Here is a 17,983-nt window from a genome sequence, read left to right on the forward strand (position 1 = left end):
CCTCATCCTGTAGCAACAGTCTCATTTCTGGACGTTGGAAACAAACCCGGTTTCATATAGTATAGATGGCCTTGGAACACAGTCACCTGGCAGATCAAAGTAGCTTAAATTTAGCTTCAAGCTGTTAAATGCATCCAGAATTGGCTATTAGCGAGCTCACGCTACACAGTAATTTTCATTCACCTGCTAGTTCGCAGGGAGCCATTCGTGCCTCCGCAGCGCACACTCACCTCGGGCTGGGGCGCAGCAGCAGGCAGGACGGGGCCACGAGCCCCAGGCTCTGACGGCGACAGACTCAGCTCAAGAGGATTTTGACAGGGGACTCAGAGGCAGAGCCGGGGGAGAGCCACCGCCTTCCCCAGACGTGCTGACCCCAGCCACTGCCCGCCTGGCAGGACACAGCTCTGTCGAAGCACAGGGCAGGGTCACAGCTGTTCCACTGCTGAACCCGTAGCGCTGCGAGTCCCCCGAGGGTCCCACCACAGGCGCTTCCAGGAGGCGGTGGGTGCATCGGGGCCCTGCCCCATGGCCGAGGCCAGCCGCAGGCAGCGGGGTGACTCTGCTGGAGGCGACACGCCTGAGTCAGTACTGCAGAGAAAGGCACCGGCGTTAACCCGCCCTCAAAACTTCACTCCCAAGAGCGTGGAAAGCCACGAACCACCTAGCAGGGAACTGACACAAGCCGTGCTCTCAGCCCTCCGCCTTGCTTTTTCTTTTTGTCACTGCAGCCAAGATAGCCTCCACTCCTTCTTGCTACCCACAGGAATAATTCTGATGGACAAGAAAGGTTTTATCAGCTCCCAATTTGCTACCAAGCCTCCTCACGCCCTTGCCAACCCCAGGACCTGGGCTTGTTCCTTGGGATCCTTTATCAACCCACAAAGACAAAAGGTGCTTTTGCAGCACGTGCATCAATGTGACTGTGATATTGTGGGCAACAGAGGAGCCCTCCCCGAAAGAGCTGCTTAAATAGCTGCTACCCTGAACGTGCACACAGCTGCCTCGCTGGAGGGCACAGGAGCAAGGGGCCGCTCCCAGAGCGCCAGCCCTCCAACAGGGTTCCCTCCACCACCACCCCAGCAGGCCAACAGCACCAATATTTTACAAAATAACCATTTTACATAAAAACCAGTAAGGATTCAGAGTGGAGCATGTTTCTCCATGTGAAAAGGCCCACAGACCTACCTGTGACCTGTACCTGTGCATCTACCTGTACTCGTCACTGGTGATGCTACACCTCGAATGCTGGGCTCAGGTTTGGGACAAGAAGGACCTTGAGGTGCTGGAGCGTGTCCAGAGAAGGGCAGCGGGGCTGGGGCAGGGTCTGGAGCACAAGTGTGCTGGGGGGCGGCTGAGGGGGCTGGGGGGGTTTAGCCTGGAGAAGAGGGGGCTGAGGGGGGCCCTTCTCGCTCTCTGCAGCTGCCTGAGAGGGGCTGGAGTGAGGGGGGGCTGGTCTCTGCTCCCAAGTCACCAGTGACAGGGGCGAGAGGCGTCTCAGGCTGTGTCAGGGGAGGTTTAGGTTGGAGATGAGGGGAAATGTCTTCCCTGCCAGAGCGGTCAGGCCCTGGCACAGGCTGCCCCGAGAGGTGGGGGAGTCACCGTCCCTGGGGGGGGTTCAAACACTGCGCAGACGTGGCACTTGGGGATTAGGAGACTTGGGGGTGTTGGGTTGGTGGTTGGACTTGATGATCCTCGAGGTCTTTTCCAGCCTTAATGACTCTATGATTCTGTGATTTGTATACTACACGTGTGAAACAACACACACACACACCTCACCCAGGGACAAGAGGCCCTATCCAGACGAGCACCAGCCGCACGCACTCCGTGCCAGCGCTTGCCTTCCTCGCCCCCAAGCTTTGCCCTCGGGTTGGGGGCGGCCCCGGCGCCCCCCGTTTCCACGCCCAGGGTGACGCCCGGCGGGCGGTACGGCCCCGGCCCCGCCTGCACCCCGGCGGCAGGGAGCGGCGGCTCGCCGGGGGAGGGCCGCCATCTTCGCGCGGCGCAGGGCACGCTGGGAGCGGTAGTGCCAGGGCCGCAGCCGCGGGGGGCGCCCTGCGGCGGGAGGACTACAGCACCCAGCGTGCACCGCGCGGGGGCGCAGCTTCCGGTCCGGCAGCGGGGCGTTACCGTGGCAACAGCGGGTCGCCAGCCCGAGGGGGCGGCCGGGAGGCCAGGCCCTGGCGCTTCAGCCGGGCTGCGAGAGTGGTTTGCTGAAAAGAAAAAAGAAAAGAAATGAATAATTAGAAGCGAAAACACGCCCGGCAGGGCAGCGAAGGCCGGCTGTTCCGGGCCCCTGTCTTGCCCCGGGCCAGCGGCCCTGGGCTGCGGCCAACCCCTGCACAGGCCCCACAGCACAGCTCGTCTGCAGTGGGGCTATTTCTTTTTTTTTTTTTTTTTTTTTGCAAAGGGGAATTTAGAACCATTTTCTTTCCAAGTCGGGGGCTGTGGAAAGCTGAAGGAGCAACCCCTGGCCGGCTGCTCCCCAGCCACAGTGGGGAGGTGTGGAAGCCACTGCTGAGGGGCCCGGCTAAGGCACCAGGGCCCTGACACCACCCCGAGCCCCTAATCCTGCTCGAGCCGCAGCCTTGCAGGAGGAAAATAGCCGCTTTTCTTCCCTATTTGGCCCCAAAGCACATGCTGGCCGATATTTTTGCTGCTCAGCGGCCGCAGGGCAGGTCGGCGTTTCTCTCACGCCGGCCGAGGCTGGTTGCAGGATCAGGCGTTGCCGCTGCTGCGAATGCAGCCTGTGCCTGGGGCACGCTAGGGCTCTAATTCCCTCCTTGGTAATTATTAGAAGCGATCACCTGCCATTCGCAAGCAGCCACAGCTGGGCCCGGTTCCCCGCGACCAGCACCAGCCGGAGGAGGCACCTCATGGGACCCGTTTCAACTTGCAAAGATGCTTTTTAAATCAGGGAGGAGAAGGAAACAGGAGACCCCAAGACGCCCAGCCTCCCCTCACCTCCCCCCATCAGTAACCCACCTTAATGAGCCTGAGAGTATCGAGCTTGCTGGTGCTCAGCAAACCGTGGCCCCAAAATCAGGCTCTGCCCCAGGCTCTCCCACAGCGCTGCATTGAACAGACACCCCCAACCCCCCCAGGCACACTCCAGCACAAGCCCCTGGCTGCAGCTGCGGCCCCAGGAGCTGGTATTACCGGTGGCGGCAGGTGCTGGGTGCGGGTTTCGTCCTGCCCCGACACCTCCGTGGGTTTTTCCAGCCATGGAGCGCTGCGGGGGTTTCCTCCTCAGCCCCGGGAGCCTTGTGCAACCTGCGTGCGCCCGGCTCCCGGGGGCTGCTGGGGCAGCAGGCTGGGTGGGTTGCCTTCCCCCTCCTTTTTTACCTCATTCTTTTTTTCTTTTCCCCTCCCTTAAAGCCAGAGTTATTTAATTTTTTCCCCCCACAGGTTCAGGTGGAGACGGAGGTGGAGCAGCAGGAGGGAGGGACGGCCAACCCCTCCCGCAGGCCCGGCGCCCGGCGATTGGGGCGGCGGGAGAGCCTGGTGAAAGGCAGGGGCTGAACCGGGGAGGGGGAAAAAATAAATACGTTATTTAAAAAAAAAAAAGAAAGAGAAAAAGCAAGCACTGATCTGGTAGGTCCAGTCGGCTCGAGCGGCTCGCAAGGGAGGTGACTGGCAGGAAGCCCGCGGCCAGGGCACTGGGGGCAGCTCCCAAGGTAAATGCAGCTCTCCTCCGCTTCCCTTTCCCTGTCGATGCCATCTCGGCCGGGGTCAGCAGGGTTTCGCCCTCTCCCCGCAAGCCCGGCTGCTCTCCTCCGGCTCTCCGGCCCCGCTTGCTCCCCCAGCGTAGGCAGCCCTGCGGCCTCCCAGCCGCCGCGCCTCCCTGCCCGCCTCGCTTTCCCCGTGGCCGTGTCCCGGGGGTATGCTGCAGCCCCACCGTCCCCTCCGCCGCAATGGCATCCGCACGGTCCTCTGCCATGCTTGGAGCGCTACAAAACCGGGGTGTCCCCAACCCCAAGACGAAGGAAACGCGAGCGTGCTGCTGCCCGCTAAGCTGTGCTCCTCCCTCCCTCGCGGCAGCAGCCCTGACACCCAGCTGCCCTTTGGGCATCTGTCGCCTTTTCGTGCCCCAGAGCAAAGGGGCCCTGGCTGGCTGCGCCTCTCCACGGGGCTGGGGAGGTGTTCAGGGCCTCCCTGAGATCTCCTGCCAGTCTGCATCTCGTGGGGGCTTACTTTTTTCCAACCATTAGAGTGAAACAGCTTATGAGCGACCCATCGGGGCAGGACCGAGCAGAGCCGGAGCATCCCCGCCAGGCAGAGAAAGCGCTGCACCACCCTGGTGTAGCATCTCCCGCCCCTTCCCCACACAAAAGCTGGGTGGGCTGGCTCACCTCCCGCCCTTGCTCTTCCATCCCTGGCCGCGGAGAAACCCAGTTAATACTTTAGGTATAAATAACTTTCCAGCTGCTGAAGCTGAACACGTTATAAGCGTCCCTCGTGTACCTTGACCCACAGTTTCACCCCGTGCCCGGCGCAAGGGCTGCCGTGCCAAAGGGAAGCAGCCGCCTCCATCGCTGCTCTCGGCAGAGCAGCGCTGCAGACCTCGCCGCTTCCCGATTCACACCGGTGGCACAGAGATGCAGTTTCTCCAGGGACGAGCCCGGCCTCAGCGGCCCCGCTGTTACCCAAAACCAGTTTGCAACTGAGAGCAATGAAACTCTAAGGCAAAGAGGCAGCCGAGAGAGATTTTTATCCCTCCTGGCCCCAGTAGTTACTCTGGATCTGTTTACAGTCGTGCTGCCTTGCAGAAACGCCAGCAACGTGACGTCCTTGTTATTCCCACATCGGCCCCAGCGGACACACTGCCCGCACTGGGATCTCTGGGGGTGGAGCAGCCCAACCCCGCCGCCGGGCCCTGCTTCGCCGTTTGCTCCCGGTGCCCCTTTGCACCCCTGCGATTTATCGGCGGGGAGCGGGGTGTCCTCCCCCGGCCCCCCTCGTCCCGCGGGGCTATTGCAGCGGCACTGCCGCCGGTTGCACGACGCCAGCTGGGGGCCGTTCCCCCCCCAGCTCCCTGCGCACCATCCTCAGGCTCCCCGCTTGCCCGTGGGCGCTGCACGGCGTGCGGCGATGCCTCTACCCGGGCACGGCTGCAGGGTAGCAACACACCAAGCCTCCGAAAGCGAAGGGAGCGCTGCACCCACTTGGCTTAGCTCAACGCTATGAGAGCTCACGAGATAGGAAGCCTGTTTCTGTAAATAAACCGCCCCAATGTTTAATTAGCAATTTCAATAGGCACGCCAGGCTGGAAGCCGCACTGCAGCCAAGGCGGGGTGTTGGTAGCATGAAGGGGGTCCCACTAAGCCCCCCCTCAAATGCAGCTGCAGGGGCAGATCGATGTGGTTTCATGGAGAAGGGTTGCACCCCACAACTGAGCCACAATAGTGGCTTATTTCCCCTCACTGGCCTCTGGTTTGACTGTAGCCACATTTTTAACATCCTGTAGCCCCTGGTTGGTTATTAATCACCTCCCGCCTGTAAATTCATGGTCGGGAAAGCCAGGCTGCGGGTGGGGAGGGCAGGCAATGCAGTGGCCACCAAGCCGTGGCTGGGACATAGCTTTGGCTTTACCCCAGAGCAGCACCCGGCGCCCCCCAACCCAAATCGCTGCCGGGAGCGATGGGGACCACCGGGGCGCTCCCTGTGCCAGCCTGGCCCGGCACAGCCAGTGTTCACAGAGCCCTTTCTAATCTATTCCAGGCCCATCCCGCCCTGCGGCGGTGGCAGGTGGACTTTGCCCGCCTGGAAGACGCCGTGCCACAGGGGCTCTCCTGTCACCAGTGGCCCGCTGGTGATGCCGGCAGCCCCCCCGCACGTCGCCTAAGCACGCCATGGCAGGTAGGATGCAAAATCGAACTTTCCCCTGTTTTCAGCTGGGAAGAACCCCTCGCTGGCAGGCACGGCAGGGGGTCCGGCTCACTGCTTTGCCCTGTAGGGCGGGCGAGGGTCCATCCCAGCCCCAAAAACTGGTTCAGCCTGTTGCGAAACAGCCGCAAGCACCTCTCGCTGTCAGACCCCTGCAGCAGAGCTTGTTTTTCCGGGGGAGCTGGGGTGGCTATGACAGTTGCCCGCCCAGCTGAGAGCTAGATCGGCTTTCCCATCCAAAACCCCCTTCCCGCTGTGCCCCCAGAACTTTGCAGGGTGTCCCCCGAAATCCTTGTCCCGGCCACCAACGAGACGCTGGAGCTAGCGCTGGGGAGCCGAATAGAGCTGAACTGCACCGTGCACTGGGCGGCTGCCGAGCGCTGCGAGCCCACCCCTGCCTGGACCAAAGACGGGCAGTGGCTGGGCAGTGAGAGCAGCCAGGACACCACCTGGTAAGGAGCCGCCCTGGGGTGCGTCCATCTGTCCGTCTGTCTGTCAGGGTGTGTCACTGTACAGTCTGACCCACAGTGGCCCTATTTCCTCCCAGGGTTGCCCAAAATGCCTCGGAGTGGCTCCTAACCAGCATCCTGCAGCTCAACCTCACTCACGATGCTGACTTCGGGGTGTTTGCCTGCTGGGTCAGCAATGCCACGGCCACCTTCACCCTGCGGCGAGTGGGTAGGGACATGCCAGGGACAGAGAAGGGACACCTCCGAGGAGGACCCACTTGCATAGGGCAGGAAAGGCAGCCCCACGGGGATGATTGCTGCTTCTCCCAGGGCAGTGTATCGTGGCGCAAATCTACATCAAACCCAGAAAACCTGGGCCAGGGGCCGCTGGCCCTGCTCACTGTGCCCTTCCCTGTCCTTGCAGAGGCAGCAGGCCACGTGCTCGCGGTGCTGGCAGCCCTCCTGGTCCTGGTGCTCCTGGTGCTTCTGGCCGGGCTCTATGTCCGATGCCGCCTGAGCATGCTCCTCTGGTACCGGAACCGCTACGGCGAGCTGGAAATGAACGGTGAGGGGCACAGAGGTGGTCCCCACCTTGTGAAATGCCTCCCCTGGGCCGGGGGCTCGCCGACGTGCAGAGCCCTCCCTGGCGTTACGCTCCCCCTTTCCCCATGGCTCTCCCCAGACGGGAAGCTGTACGACGCCTACGTCTCCCACGCCACCGCCCCGGACGACCGAAAGTTTGTCCACTTCATTGTGAAGCCACAGCTGGAGAACCGCTACGGCTACAAGCTCTTCCTGGACGAGCAAACCATCCTGCCCAACTCAGGTAGGCACCGGACCCGTGCCGGGCTGGACAGAGGGGCGACACCAGCACCTGGGGCTTTGAAATCCCTTTGCCTGCAGAGCCATCGGCTGACCTGATCATGAACGTGAGCCGGTGCCGGCGTCTCATCGTGGTCCTCTCCGTCGCGTACCTGGAGCAAGACTGGTGCACCAGTGGCTTCAGGTAGGAGCGGCTCCTGCTCCCGGGGGAGCAGAGCCTGCGGGTCCTTCGCCCTCCTGCCACGTGCCTGTCTCACAGGGAAGGGCTTTGGAGGCTGCTGGAGCTTTCCAAGAAACCCATCTTCATCGTCTTCGAGAGCCAGTACCGCGAGATCGCCCACCCTGCCATCAGCCTGCTGAAGCAGCACAGGAACGCGGTGACCTTGCTGGTGTGGCGAGCTGGCTCCATGGTGAGAGCTGAGCAGGACCCCGTCCCGCCGGCACCCCCGTTCCCATCCTCAGCACCCCATTTTGCGTCAGCTTCCCCATGACGCTGCAGGGCTGCTCCCTGTGCTTCAGTGCTCCTGAAAAGCAGGCTGTGGCACTCATCTTTTGGAGGCAATTTAAAAAAAGAAACAACCAAGAGAAACAGCCCCAGATCTGGGTGCTCATTCCCCAAACGTGCGCGATCGGGAGCGCCGTGCTGCTCCGGGGTCTCCCCCCGCCAAGGTGCCAGCACGAAGCCTCAGCTCTCAGCGCGAAGCTTTGGCCCGTGGCTGCTGTGGCCATTTCAGGGCCAGGCTGGGAGCTGGAGCCCGCGGGAGCATTTCAGCAGGTCGGGCTGGTTTCTCCACTGGCGTGCGGGCACACTGCCATGCCGGGAGCACAGCCCTCACCTTGGCTGAGCTCCCAGTGCTGGGAAGAGCGAGCCGAGCCCCACAAAGCCTTCCCCAGCCCCCTGCATGGGGCCGGGCTTGGCTTCGTGGTGGTTCCCACACAGGTCACCTCCTCCCTGCCCCACGCAGACCCCGTCATCGGACTTCTGGAAGGAGCTGTGCCTGGCCCTGCCCCGCAAGGTGTCCTTCCAGGGGACCATGGCAGACCCGCAGACCCAGCTGCAGGAGGACAAGGACCCCATGCTGATCCTGCACAGCAGCTACCTGGACAGTGGTGGAGACCTCCACCCGGATGGGGACCTCGGTACAGGTCCTTGTCACCAGCTGCTTCTCCTGGGGGGGGACAGATGTGCACTGGAGGTCACCTTTGGGCTTTGCTTCACCCTCCCGTGGTAGGCGGGCTGGTTTAGCCCCTTCCCCACTGCCTAAAACCCATCTCCCTGCTCCTTCCAGGCCTCCGAGGGTACGCTTTCAGAAGCCCCCGGCCCCCCCGCATCGGCGGCCTCGGCGCTCCCCTGGCTCCGGCTGCTGGCACGACAGAGGACACGCAGCTGAGGGATAGCCAGAGACCCGAGCTCGACGTCTCGGACCTGGGATCGCGCAACTACGGCGCCCGCAGAGACTTCTACTGCCTGGTGACAGAGGACATCTGAGTGGGGCTGCGGGCCGGCAAAGGCGGTGTCCCCCTTCCCTGTGGGGCCGCACGGACCCAGGTCATGGCCAGAGGAGCCCAGGCTTTATGGTAGGACCAAAGCCAAGGTCTCGGTGGGAAAGGCAGGAGCTGGCTCCTTCTGGCAGCACAATCTGTGGTGGAAAACCACCAGGGGACAGCCCTGCCCGTAGTGCCTGGACACCCTTGGGTGCTGTGCCCCCTTCCCTCGTCGTGGGCGGCAGGGACATTTTTCCTATATGATGGACAAGCGTTGGGATGGGCGATGCTCTCCGAGAAGCAACGTGCCCCAGTCCCGGTGGCCCAGGGCCTGGGAAATTCCCAGCAGGAGCGGCTGCAGCACCCTCTCTCCCCCAGAAACCCCTGTGCCAATAAAATGCTGCTGCTCCGAGAGGTTTTTGTCCATCTGCGGGGACACGGGTGCCACCGGCGGGTCTCTCCCCACCCTGGGCAGGGGGACGGGCAGTGCTATGCTCTGCCCCATCCCTGTGCCGCATGCCAGCCCGGTGCCGGCGTCCCCACCACGCTGACTCGGCGCAACGGGAGCAGGGCACCACAGGGTGAGCTCTCCCTCACGCCGGTGTCCTGCGGGCTGCTCTCCTCCCCTCCTGCGTGCCCGCCGAGCACGCGGACAAGTGGGCATCATTCAAGGGCTTTATTTCAGGGGTACACAGGGCTCGGGGAGTTTGTACAAGGAGAGCTGGGGAGACAAACATATCATGACACCCCAGCGTCAATGGCACCAGGTCCCAGCGTCCCAGGGGGGCCACCCCTGGGTGCAGCCCCTCCTGGCAGCGCCACCCAGTCTCCCCTGCCCTCCCACCCCCTGTACCTACTCTACCTGATTTCCCAAACGGGGCGCGCAATGCTCCCCAAGCACAAGGTCTCCCCACCCAGCCCCAAACCCGCCGGCAGACCGAAGCCACCCCACAACCCACCCATGTGCCCCGGTCTGGCCTCCACCACCGCGGCAGCGGTGGCAGGTAGAGCTTTGGACCCGCTGCCCCACCTGCGCCAGCCGCACCGGGCACCGAGGGCATCTCCCCACCCCGCGGGGAGACGCCGCCCAGCAAACACAAGCCGGCTGGCCCTGCCCGAATCTTGCTTACGCAGCACCGGCCAGGCCCGGCCCTGAGCAGAGGAGCTGGCAGGGAGCAGCAGTGACAGCTCTGCCTGCACAGGGACAGCCCCCGCGGGGTGTGCGGATGGGGATGGTGTGGCTCGGGGATCCCCCGGCTTCTCGCAGTGAGGGCACAGGCAGCCTCAATCACAGCCCCTGCCCCACATCCCCAGCAAAGGGGGGATTCAGCACCGCGTCGCTGATGCCACTTCCCAGTGCCCTACCCTGGTGCCAACCCCATAAAAATTTGGGAAGCCACCTCAGGCCTCCCGCAAACCCCCTGAGCTACGCGAAGCCCCGTCCCCACCCAGCCAGGGCAGAGCACATGCAACCTACAGCATGGCAGCACCGGCACCCTCCCACACCCCGGTGCACCGCGGTTCGGGGACCTGGGATGGCGTTCCCCCAGAAGCCCCCCTCGCCACCAGCATCGCTTTGCAGGAGCCTCCCCAAAGCCCTGCAGCTCCTGCCCCTCTGCTGAGCCACAAGACAAACTGAGCTTTGCAGCCAGCTCCCCAGGAGCGGGCAGGGTCCCCAGGGGCCGAGGACCCTTGGGTGCCATAGGGCTGTCCCCAACTAACTGGGGTCCCAGCGGGGCCCTGCAGCCCCTGGTTTAAGGCAGGAAGGAGGACAAGTGTCCCCCTGCCCGAGGAAAGGGGACCTGGCGGAGGGGGGAGGCGCGAGGGACGCGGCAGGGACTACGCTACGGAGCGGGATCCGGTGGCGAGCAGCCTCCCCAGGGCACGGCCGGCAGCAAGGAGCATCCTGGTGGGGAGAGTCAGGGCTGGGCAGCCCGGCTGCCGGGGGCTGTCCTCACAGGCCGAGGAAGTCCTCCTTCCGGTAGCCCTTCTGCAAGGAGACAGGCCACCCGTCACACGGCGGCACCGCCGGCGCCTCGCTGGGCAGCGGCAGTGCGGGCACGAACCCGCTCTGCTCGAGCCCTGGCAGCCACGGCGTCCCCGCGCTGGGCACGTGGCTGCCTCCACCCCGCTGGTGCAGGTGCCACCGTGGGGACGATGCTCTGGGGACACCCCCACCCCTTCAAGAGGAGGAGGCGTGGGGCTGGGGCCCATCCTATGCCTGGAAGCATTCGGGTGGTGTTGCTTTCCAGGGTGAAGCCCCTCCTGGCCATGACTCCCTTGGGATCCACCCTCAGGATCCACCCCAGGATCCCGCCAGCTGGAGGAGGCACCGGCAGGTGGTACGTACCGCCTTGAAGTCCCGGTGGAGCTTGGTGTATTGCCACATGTTGCCCAGGAGGCTGGCTGCTGCTCTGGAGGACTTCTCGTTGTCCGAGCTGGGACAGGGACAGGATGCAATGAGCTTTGGGTACCGCTGGCCGTGGGACGGCACCCATCAGCCCGAGGATGGGCACCACCCCAAAAGGGCCCGGCAGGGCTGAGGGCTTGGCAGTGGTGGGAGGAGGCAGAGGACTAAAGGCTGGAGCCCACCGCAATGGGCAGGGTGATGAGTGCTTCTGGCAGGAGAGGGGAGAAGCACCCACATGGGAAAAAGGTGGCTGCAGCGATGGGCAACCCCATGGTGGGGTGTCCTGGGGCAGTGGTAAAGGGCTGGAAGGTGTCCACGAGGCCACCCTGAGCTGGTCTGGGGACTCCCGACACCAAGCCTTGGGAAGGGAGACTGGTTGTGACCCTCTTCCACCTCGCTGGACCAGGGGAGGAAGGGGAGGGCAGGACTGGACGCCAGGTCTGAGCTGGGGCAGCAGAGCGGAGAGGGATCTCCCACCTGTCCCTTCTCTTCTTGATGTAGAAAAGCTTCCTGAGGCCGTCAAAGTAAACGATGTCACGGGCGGCCATGGGGCTCTCCACCACCAGGTTGTTGAGGACTGCGATGATGTTCACGATGACGTCGGCGGGCGGCGCCTTGTCCCCGATGCTCCCCGGCAGCTTCTCAATCAAGTGGCTGACCACCTTGGTCGCTGGCGGGCAAAGACACCACGTCAGGGCTGGTGGCCAGACCCAGGGGACACGCGGCAGCCTGGGGATGAACCCTGCAACCTCCCAGAGCAATAAGGGGACAGAGGGTCTGGCCAAGGACCCGCAGGGCAGCAGCAGGGACATCTTCAAGCTCTTTGCTCTCTGGAGTATCTGCTGAGACTCCCTGACACCTGGAGGAGGAGTTGGGGTACGGGGGCAAAGCCAAGAGAAGTGGTGGGCTGGAGGCAGAGCAGAACGCGTGAGGGGCGTTTGGTTACTGGGGACGGACCGGCCACACGCACGCAGCTGTGAGCAGGGGTGCAGCAGGCAGGAAGGCGCTGAGACATGGCTGGAGGCCAGACCAAGGAGGAAAAGGACAGAGGGCATCTGTCGGGCCCCTCCCCACAGCCCTGGCCCTGCCCGTCCCTCCCCAAAACTCACACATCTCATCCTTGTTGCGGGCGTGGCGGGACAGGTTGCGGATGAGCCCCGTCAGGGAGCGCAGCTGGTGCTGGTCGGCAGTGCGGACGCGGTCCAGCACGGGGTTCAGGATGCGCTCCTGCTCCAGGGCCAGCCGGCTCAGCACGCCTGCCCACTGCGGAGGCAAACACCCGCTTGGAGACACCCGCCAGGGACCCACCGGCTGCCGCCACCTCCCACCCCCACCTTCCTCCTCCTCTTGCTCAGCCGGGCCAGGTCAGGATGACCCGTGCCCAGGTGGTGAGTAGCGTGATGGCCACACCCCCCACCCAGGAAAGGCTGGCACCAACCCGCAGGGAGGTGCATCCCCTCCCCGGGCACAGCTGTGGCTGGCCAGGAGGTGGGGACAACCAGGCAAGATGGGGCAAGCTCCAGGGGACGTTCCCCTCCCCTGCCCTCACCCTGCGGTCCCCAGCAGTGATGTTCTGCAGGGCGCCCGAGGCCGCCTCCGTCGTGTGCTTGTTGAGCTCGCAGCGCTGCAGCAGCCGGTTGTAGATGCCCACGATCTGTGGGTTCCAGAGCCACTCCATGCCCTTGGGGTCCTTGGAGACCTCCGTGAAGGTGACGATGTCTGCATTCAGGTATTGCTGCGGGATGAGGGCAGCACTGTTATCATAGGGGGTGTCCCCTCTGCAGCATCCCTCGCTGCTGGAGTCCCCTTTTCCCCACGTGCCTGGCCTCAGCCATTGGGCAGCTCCAGGCTGGCAGTGACCGGGCAGGTCACCCCGGCTGCACCATGCCCCATGGCATAGCAAAGTGGGGGTTCGGCACCCTAACTCACCCCACACACCTGATTCAGCCTCTGCTGAGCTCACCCGCGTGTCCCACCCACCAGCTGAGGCCAGCGTCCTCCTCCGCCCCAGCGTCATCTCCACCGCCGGCTGCTTCCCGGTGCCAACCCCGCCCCAGGTGACACAGCCGAAAGGTGCCCACCACTTCCCAGTCACCGACCTCTCGTGCTTTCTTGCTCTGGGGGCTGAAGCAGCCCACCAGCTCCCCCGTCACCATGTTGCTGTTGTTCCTCCTGTGGCCTTCCAGGCGCTGGAGGGAGGACGGGGGCATTTCGTCGTACAGGCGGTAGGAGAGGTTGCGCAGGACGCAGACAGCATTCTCCACGCTCTGGGGGGGGAGATGGGCCGTGAGGGTGTCAGTCCTTGTGCGGCCTGTCAGGGCATCTCCACCTGGCATGTCCCCATGGGCACGACCCCTTGGGGCTCCAGAGTCACCCCGATGACACCAGCAGTACCGCTCTGTGCCCAGTAAGCCTGGACAGAGCCAGATTGGTTTTCCCACCATCACATCAAGATGTGCCTCTGCACTATGATGGCCAGGCAGCTGCCAGGAGGGAGGGAGCAGCACCCCACCTGAGGGCACCCAAACCCTCCCAGCACTCAGCTCCCAGGGCTTACCTTGTCTTCTGACTTGCCCACTTCCAGGGAGCTGTTCACGTAGTGGATCATGGAGTCCACCAGCCCGTGGCACTCGCGCATCTTCTGCCGAGTCTGCTGGCTGGCAGAGCTGAGATTCCTGCACAGGGAACCCAGGTCCGTCACAGCGAGAAGGGGCTTCCCCACGGCCACCCCGCTCCTGCCAGTGGGCACCACCGCGGGGTGGGCAGCTAATACCTCTCCCATGGGGCTGACCGGGCTTTGTCTTGACGCACAAGTGCTGCAAGGGATGGGGACCCCAGAAACCAGCCCTGGGGACCTTGCTCCCTGTGTATGCAGCACAGATGGCATCTCTTCCTCCACCCAAAACTTTACCCACAGTGGGAGGACCAGAGCCGGCCCAGAGCACGTACCTGAGGAAGCCGGTGGAGTTGTAGAAGATCTCTGCCTCCGAGGGGTTCTGCTGGATGACACCTGAGCCCCCCAGCCCAGAGAGGGGAACCAGGACCAGGTCCGTGAGCTGCTCCAGCGTGTCTCGGGCCAGGCGATCCTTCAGGTTGTCACTGGAGGAGAGATTCCACAGGATCCCTGCACGGAGAAGGATCCTCAGTCCCAGGAATGGCTGAGAGCACATCCGCGCCGACTCACGTCCCCCGGGGGCTCACGCTGACCACCCGCAGCCAGGGGACAGGGTGGGTAACAGTGATGCAAAGAGGTCATCCCCGTGACGCGTCAGCCCAGCTTTACACATGGGGTGAGGGCACCATGTGCCACCCCCGGGGAGGAGGACCCCTGCCCGCCCCTGCCATCATCTCCAACCTGTGACGTTCTTGCGGAGCTCGTCGTCGGGCTCCCGCAGGGTCCGCATGAGCTCGTAGATGCCGTTCTCCTCCACCAGCGCCAGCTTGTTCTCGGCATTGTCATAGATGAGGTTGCGCATGGCACCCGTGGCATGGCGCTGCACCTCCTGGTTGGGGCTGTTGAACAGCTTCACCAGCTTGGGCATGGCCTGGAGGCTGCGGGCCTGGGAAGGGAGAGCCCGGCTGGGTTGAGGCGCCCAGCTGCTGTTTGGCTGGTGGCTGGGCCTCCCTCCACCTCCTCCCCCCTCCCTCGGATGCCCCACCATGGCAGAGGGGCTGAGGACAGCCCCTTCCCGTCCGCTCCTGGGTGCTCACCTGCTTCTTGGCATTGCTGTCGCTGTAGCATTTGTGCTGGAGGTAGGCAGCGCCCAGGACCTGCAGGTTGGGGTCGCTGGCTATCAGGTATTTCACTGCGGAGGGCAGGTCGATGTCATCAAACCTGGAAGCCACAGGCAGGTGAGGAAGAGCCCGAGCAGAGCATCCCACAGAGGTCTTCCACCTCTGCGCCCCGCCACATCCCGCGTCTCGGAGGAGACGCGCCAGCCCGCCTCCCTCCCCACCACGCTCTTGGGGCACGGGACTCCAGACCCAGCTGAATGAGCCTCTTCCTACCCTCGCGTCTCGGGATGTGTCCCTGGGAGGAGCCAAGGCCACACGCAAGGACACGCTTAGAGGTCAGCCCATGCCACAGTCCATCACTATGGGGCCAAACCGTGCCCACCATCTCGCTGCCCCTCCTGCATCCCTCCCAGCAGGGGAACACCAGGCAAGAGACGGGGGGTTTTGCCCTCAACCAACCAAGCGGCCAAGGTGGGGACGAGGACCGGGCCGGTGCTGGACCAGCCCCCGCTGGCACTCACCCCCCGGACTGGTGGCTGAGCAGGGTGCTGTGCCCGTTGTACATCTCCATGGCGCGCTGGTCCTGGAGGTGGTGGCTGGACTCGGCCAGGCTGCGCACGGAGGGCGCGCGGGAGCTGTGCTCCACCATCCCCACATACGAGCTCCCGATGCCCGCCTGCGAGGCCGCCTGGATGCTGCCGAAGGAGCCGGTGCTAAGCCGCGACCGGTTGTTGCTCTGGAAGCGCTGGAGCGTGCGCATGGCGGGCGCCCGGATGGTGCGGCTCTGGGTCACCTCGCCGTCCCCCAGCCAGTCGGACGCAGCCTTGGTGGTGGAGCCGGCGCTCATCTGCCTCTCGAAGGTGTAGGAACGGGTGAAGCCGCCGTTGCCTTGGCTTTTGTAGAGGGGACGGTGACCCACGGGGTCCAGCTGCTCGGAGATGACGCTATAGCGGTCATCTGCGATGGCGGTGGGCTGGAGCGGCCCGTCGGCCAGCCGCAGGGAGCGCAGCGAGAGGGTGTCGAAGTTCTGCCGGGGCCGGTAGTTGCGCTCGTGGAAGGAGCTGGGCCGCGGCGAGGTGTTGGCAGCCTGCGACATGGCGTAGCCAGTGCTGTAGCCCCGGCCCTTCACCAGGCCCCCGTTGCTGATGGTCGCCACCCGCTTGTGCGGGGTGAGGTCCACCGCCGAGCGCGAGGACCAGCCGCTGCCCTTCAGCGTGCCGAAATCCTTCTTGGCCAGCGGCTGATAGAGCTGCGGGGGGGGAAGCGTGGGGTTAGGGGGTGCCTGCGAGCCTGTCCCTCCATCCCCACCATGGGGAGGGGAAAGGACAGAGCCAAGAGCCTCTCTTGCCACGGCGGCTGGGTCTCTGCCGGCATCCCCAGCTACCACCCCAGCGCGGGGTGGGGGATGAACGCCCGCGACCCCCCCAGTACATACCGAGGCTTTGGCATCCAAGCCATTGCTCTGGGAGCGGGAGCTGAAGGAGTGCAGCGTTGTGCCATACTGACCACCTGCAGGACGGGGATGAAGGGGTCAAGAGGGGCAAAGGCGTGGTCTTGGGTACCAAAGATCGCCCCCAACTCATCCCGGGGGACATGCATCGGAAGCCATGGCAGCGCTGGCAGCACTGAGGGGGATGAGGGAGTGGGAGGACGCTGCCGTCACCTGCCTGCCAGCAATGGGGAGCAGGAGGGGCAGCGGCAGTGCCGAGCAGTGGCCTCCCCGCCTTTCATCGTGCCCCGACGGCAAAGAAGTAATTGCCACCTCGGCGGGGACACGGCAGCTCAGCCCGGTTCCCTCCGCTGCATCCGGATGAGCAGCTCAGGCATCCCCCCACCAAGCCAGTCCCAGCTCCGGCACCCTGGAGATGGGAGCCCAGCAGGGACCTGGCTGCCCCACTGTGCCCCGCGCCGCCCTCCTGCCTTGCCGCCACCCTGGGGCCACCGGCGGGGACAGGGAGGCCACCGCCAGCCCCGGCGGTGATAGCACCGTGACTCACACACACACCCGGGGCAGCCCTCGGGGTGCCGAGCAGGGGGGTCTCTCCCCACCGCCGAGGTCCCCCTACACCTTGGATCGGAGGGGGCTCGGTGAAACCCTGTGCCGGTGCCAGGTGAAGCAGCAGGGCGGAGGCTGCGAGCACAGACGTTAAATGGAGGAGCTTGGAGCCCGGCCAGCAGCACCGCTCAAAGGCTGGGGGGGGACGGGGAGGGATCTGCCAGGGTGAGAAAAGCCTCCCCCCCCAGCCCAAAGTGGGGTGTAGGACCCCCTCTCCCCCCCTCAGCACAACCCCCCTCGGGGACAGGTCGGGGAAACTGAGGCACGGCCCCTGAGTGGGGTGAAACAAGCCCACGCCGGGGTCATGCCGCTCCCATCCCCAGTGCTGGGGGTACAGCAGGGGGCTCGGGGGGGCTCGGCTGCGGTGGGGGGGGGGGCAACCCCCCAGCCCCAAGCCAGAGCGTGACCCAAAGCGCGGTGCCGGCCGAGGGGTCCCCGCCGTCTGTTCCGACGCGTGCGCCCAGGGTGGGGGGGGGGGGGGGGGGGACACGGACCCGGGGTTTCTCCCACCTCTGCCGCCGTCAGCGTGGTCGGGGGCCTCGGGGCGGGTGGCCGCTTGCCCCCTCAGCATCATGCGGATGCGGACCTGCTCCTGGACGCGGGCGCTGCGCAGCCGCTGGGCCTCCTCGGCCGCCTGCCGGCTCCTGCCGTCCAGCTGCCGGTCCGAGGGCAAGGCCAGCGAGCAGACGCCGGCCTCGGGCTGCAGGGCCGACAGCAAGAAGGTGTGAGCCTCCTGCATGGCGGCGGCGCGGAGGCCGAGGCGGGCGCGGAGGCCGAGGCGAGCGCGGCCGCCTTGCGCAGGTGAGCGTGGCGGCGGCTTCCCCGAGCCCTAGGGAGGCACCCGGCCCGCCCCGCCGCCGCCACGCCTCGGCCACCGCCGCCGGCGGGAAGGAGGGGGCCGCAACAACGCGCCCAGGGGTGACCTCGTGGGGACGAGGGCACGAGGGAGGTGGATGTTCCCGGGGTGGGGGTGTCCAGGGTGGTCGTACCTGCGGCCCCGGTGGGGACAGCCAGACCACCCCACCCCCCCCACAGGCAGCCTCCCCACTGACCCCCTGGGCAGCCCCACCAGTGATCCCCAGACCTACACGTTATCCCTCTAGAGAGCCCTGGACCCCCCATGGCCCTGCCAGCGAGCCCCAG

General features: G+C 64.9%; 2 protein-coding genes across 3 annotated transcripts; one reads left to right on the plus strand and one right to left on the minus strand.

The window, feature by feature from the left end:
- The first annotated feature begins 3,569 nt into the window (after nt 1-3,569).
- On the plus strand, nt 3,570-9,049 carry SIGIRR (single Ig and TIR domain containing). 2 transcript variants are annotated; one of them, XM_064453159.1, is made up of 10 exons: nt 3,570-3,674; nt 5,719-5,856; nt 6,149-6,335; nt 6,431-6,561; nt 6,757-6,897; nt 7,015-7,158; nt 7,236-7,338; nt 7,414-7,564; nt 8,120-8,294; nt 8,444-9,049. In XM_064453159.1, exons 2-10 carry the CDS (start codon nt 5,850-5,852, stop codon nt 8,641-8,643), a joined length of 1,239 nt encoding a protein of 412 aa, XP_064309229.1. In that variant the 5' UTR covers nt 3,570-3,674; nt 5,719-5,849; the 3' UTR covers nt 8,644-9,049. The 2 variants fall into 2 exon arrangements, with proteins under 2 accessions (XP_064309229.1, XP_064309228.1); XM_064453158.1 differs by having other exon boundaries at nt 3,571-3,674; nt 8,120-8,300.
- A 264-nt stretch (nt 9,050-9,313) lies between these two features.
- PKP3 (plakophilin 3) lies at nt 9,314-17,683 on the minus strand. The gene is made up of 13 exons (XM_064453157.1): nt 17,351-17,683; nt 16,220-16,293; nt 15,306-16,033; nt 14,761-14,884; nt 14,405-14,609; nt 13,999-14,173; nt 13,607-13,724; nt 13,149-13,316; nt 12,599-12,784; nt 12,159-12,312; nt 11,527-11,719; nt 10,990-11,077; nt 9,314-10,629 (listed from the first exon to the last, which is right to left on the minus strand). The coding sequence occupies exons 1-13, from the start codon at nt 17,577-17,579 to the stop codon at nt 10,594-10,596; spliced, it is 2,478 nt and encodes an 825-aa protein (XP_064309227.1). The 5' UTR covers nt 17,580-17,683; the 3' UTR covers nt 9,314-10,593.
- Nucleotides 17,684-17,983: the final 300 nt, after the last annotated feature.

This window comes from Phalacrocorax carbo, chromosome 5 (genome assembly GCF_963921805.1).
Source record: "Phalacrocorax carbo chromosome 5, bPhaCar2.1, whole genome shotgun sequence".
Lineage (NCBI taxonomy): Eukaryota > Metazoa > Chordata > Aves > Suliformes > Phalacrocoracidae > Phalacrocorax > Phalacrocorax carbo.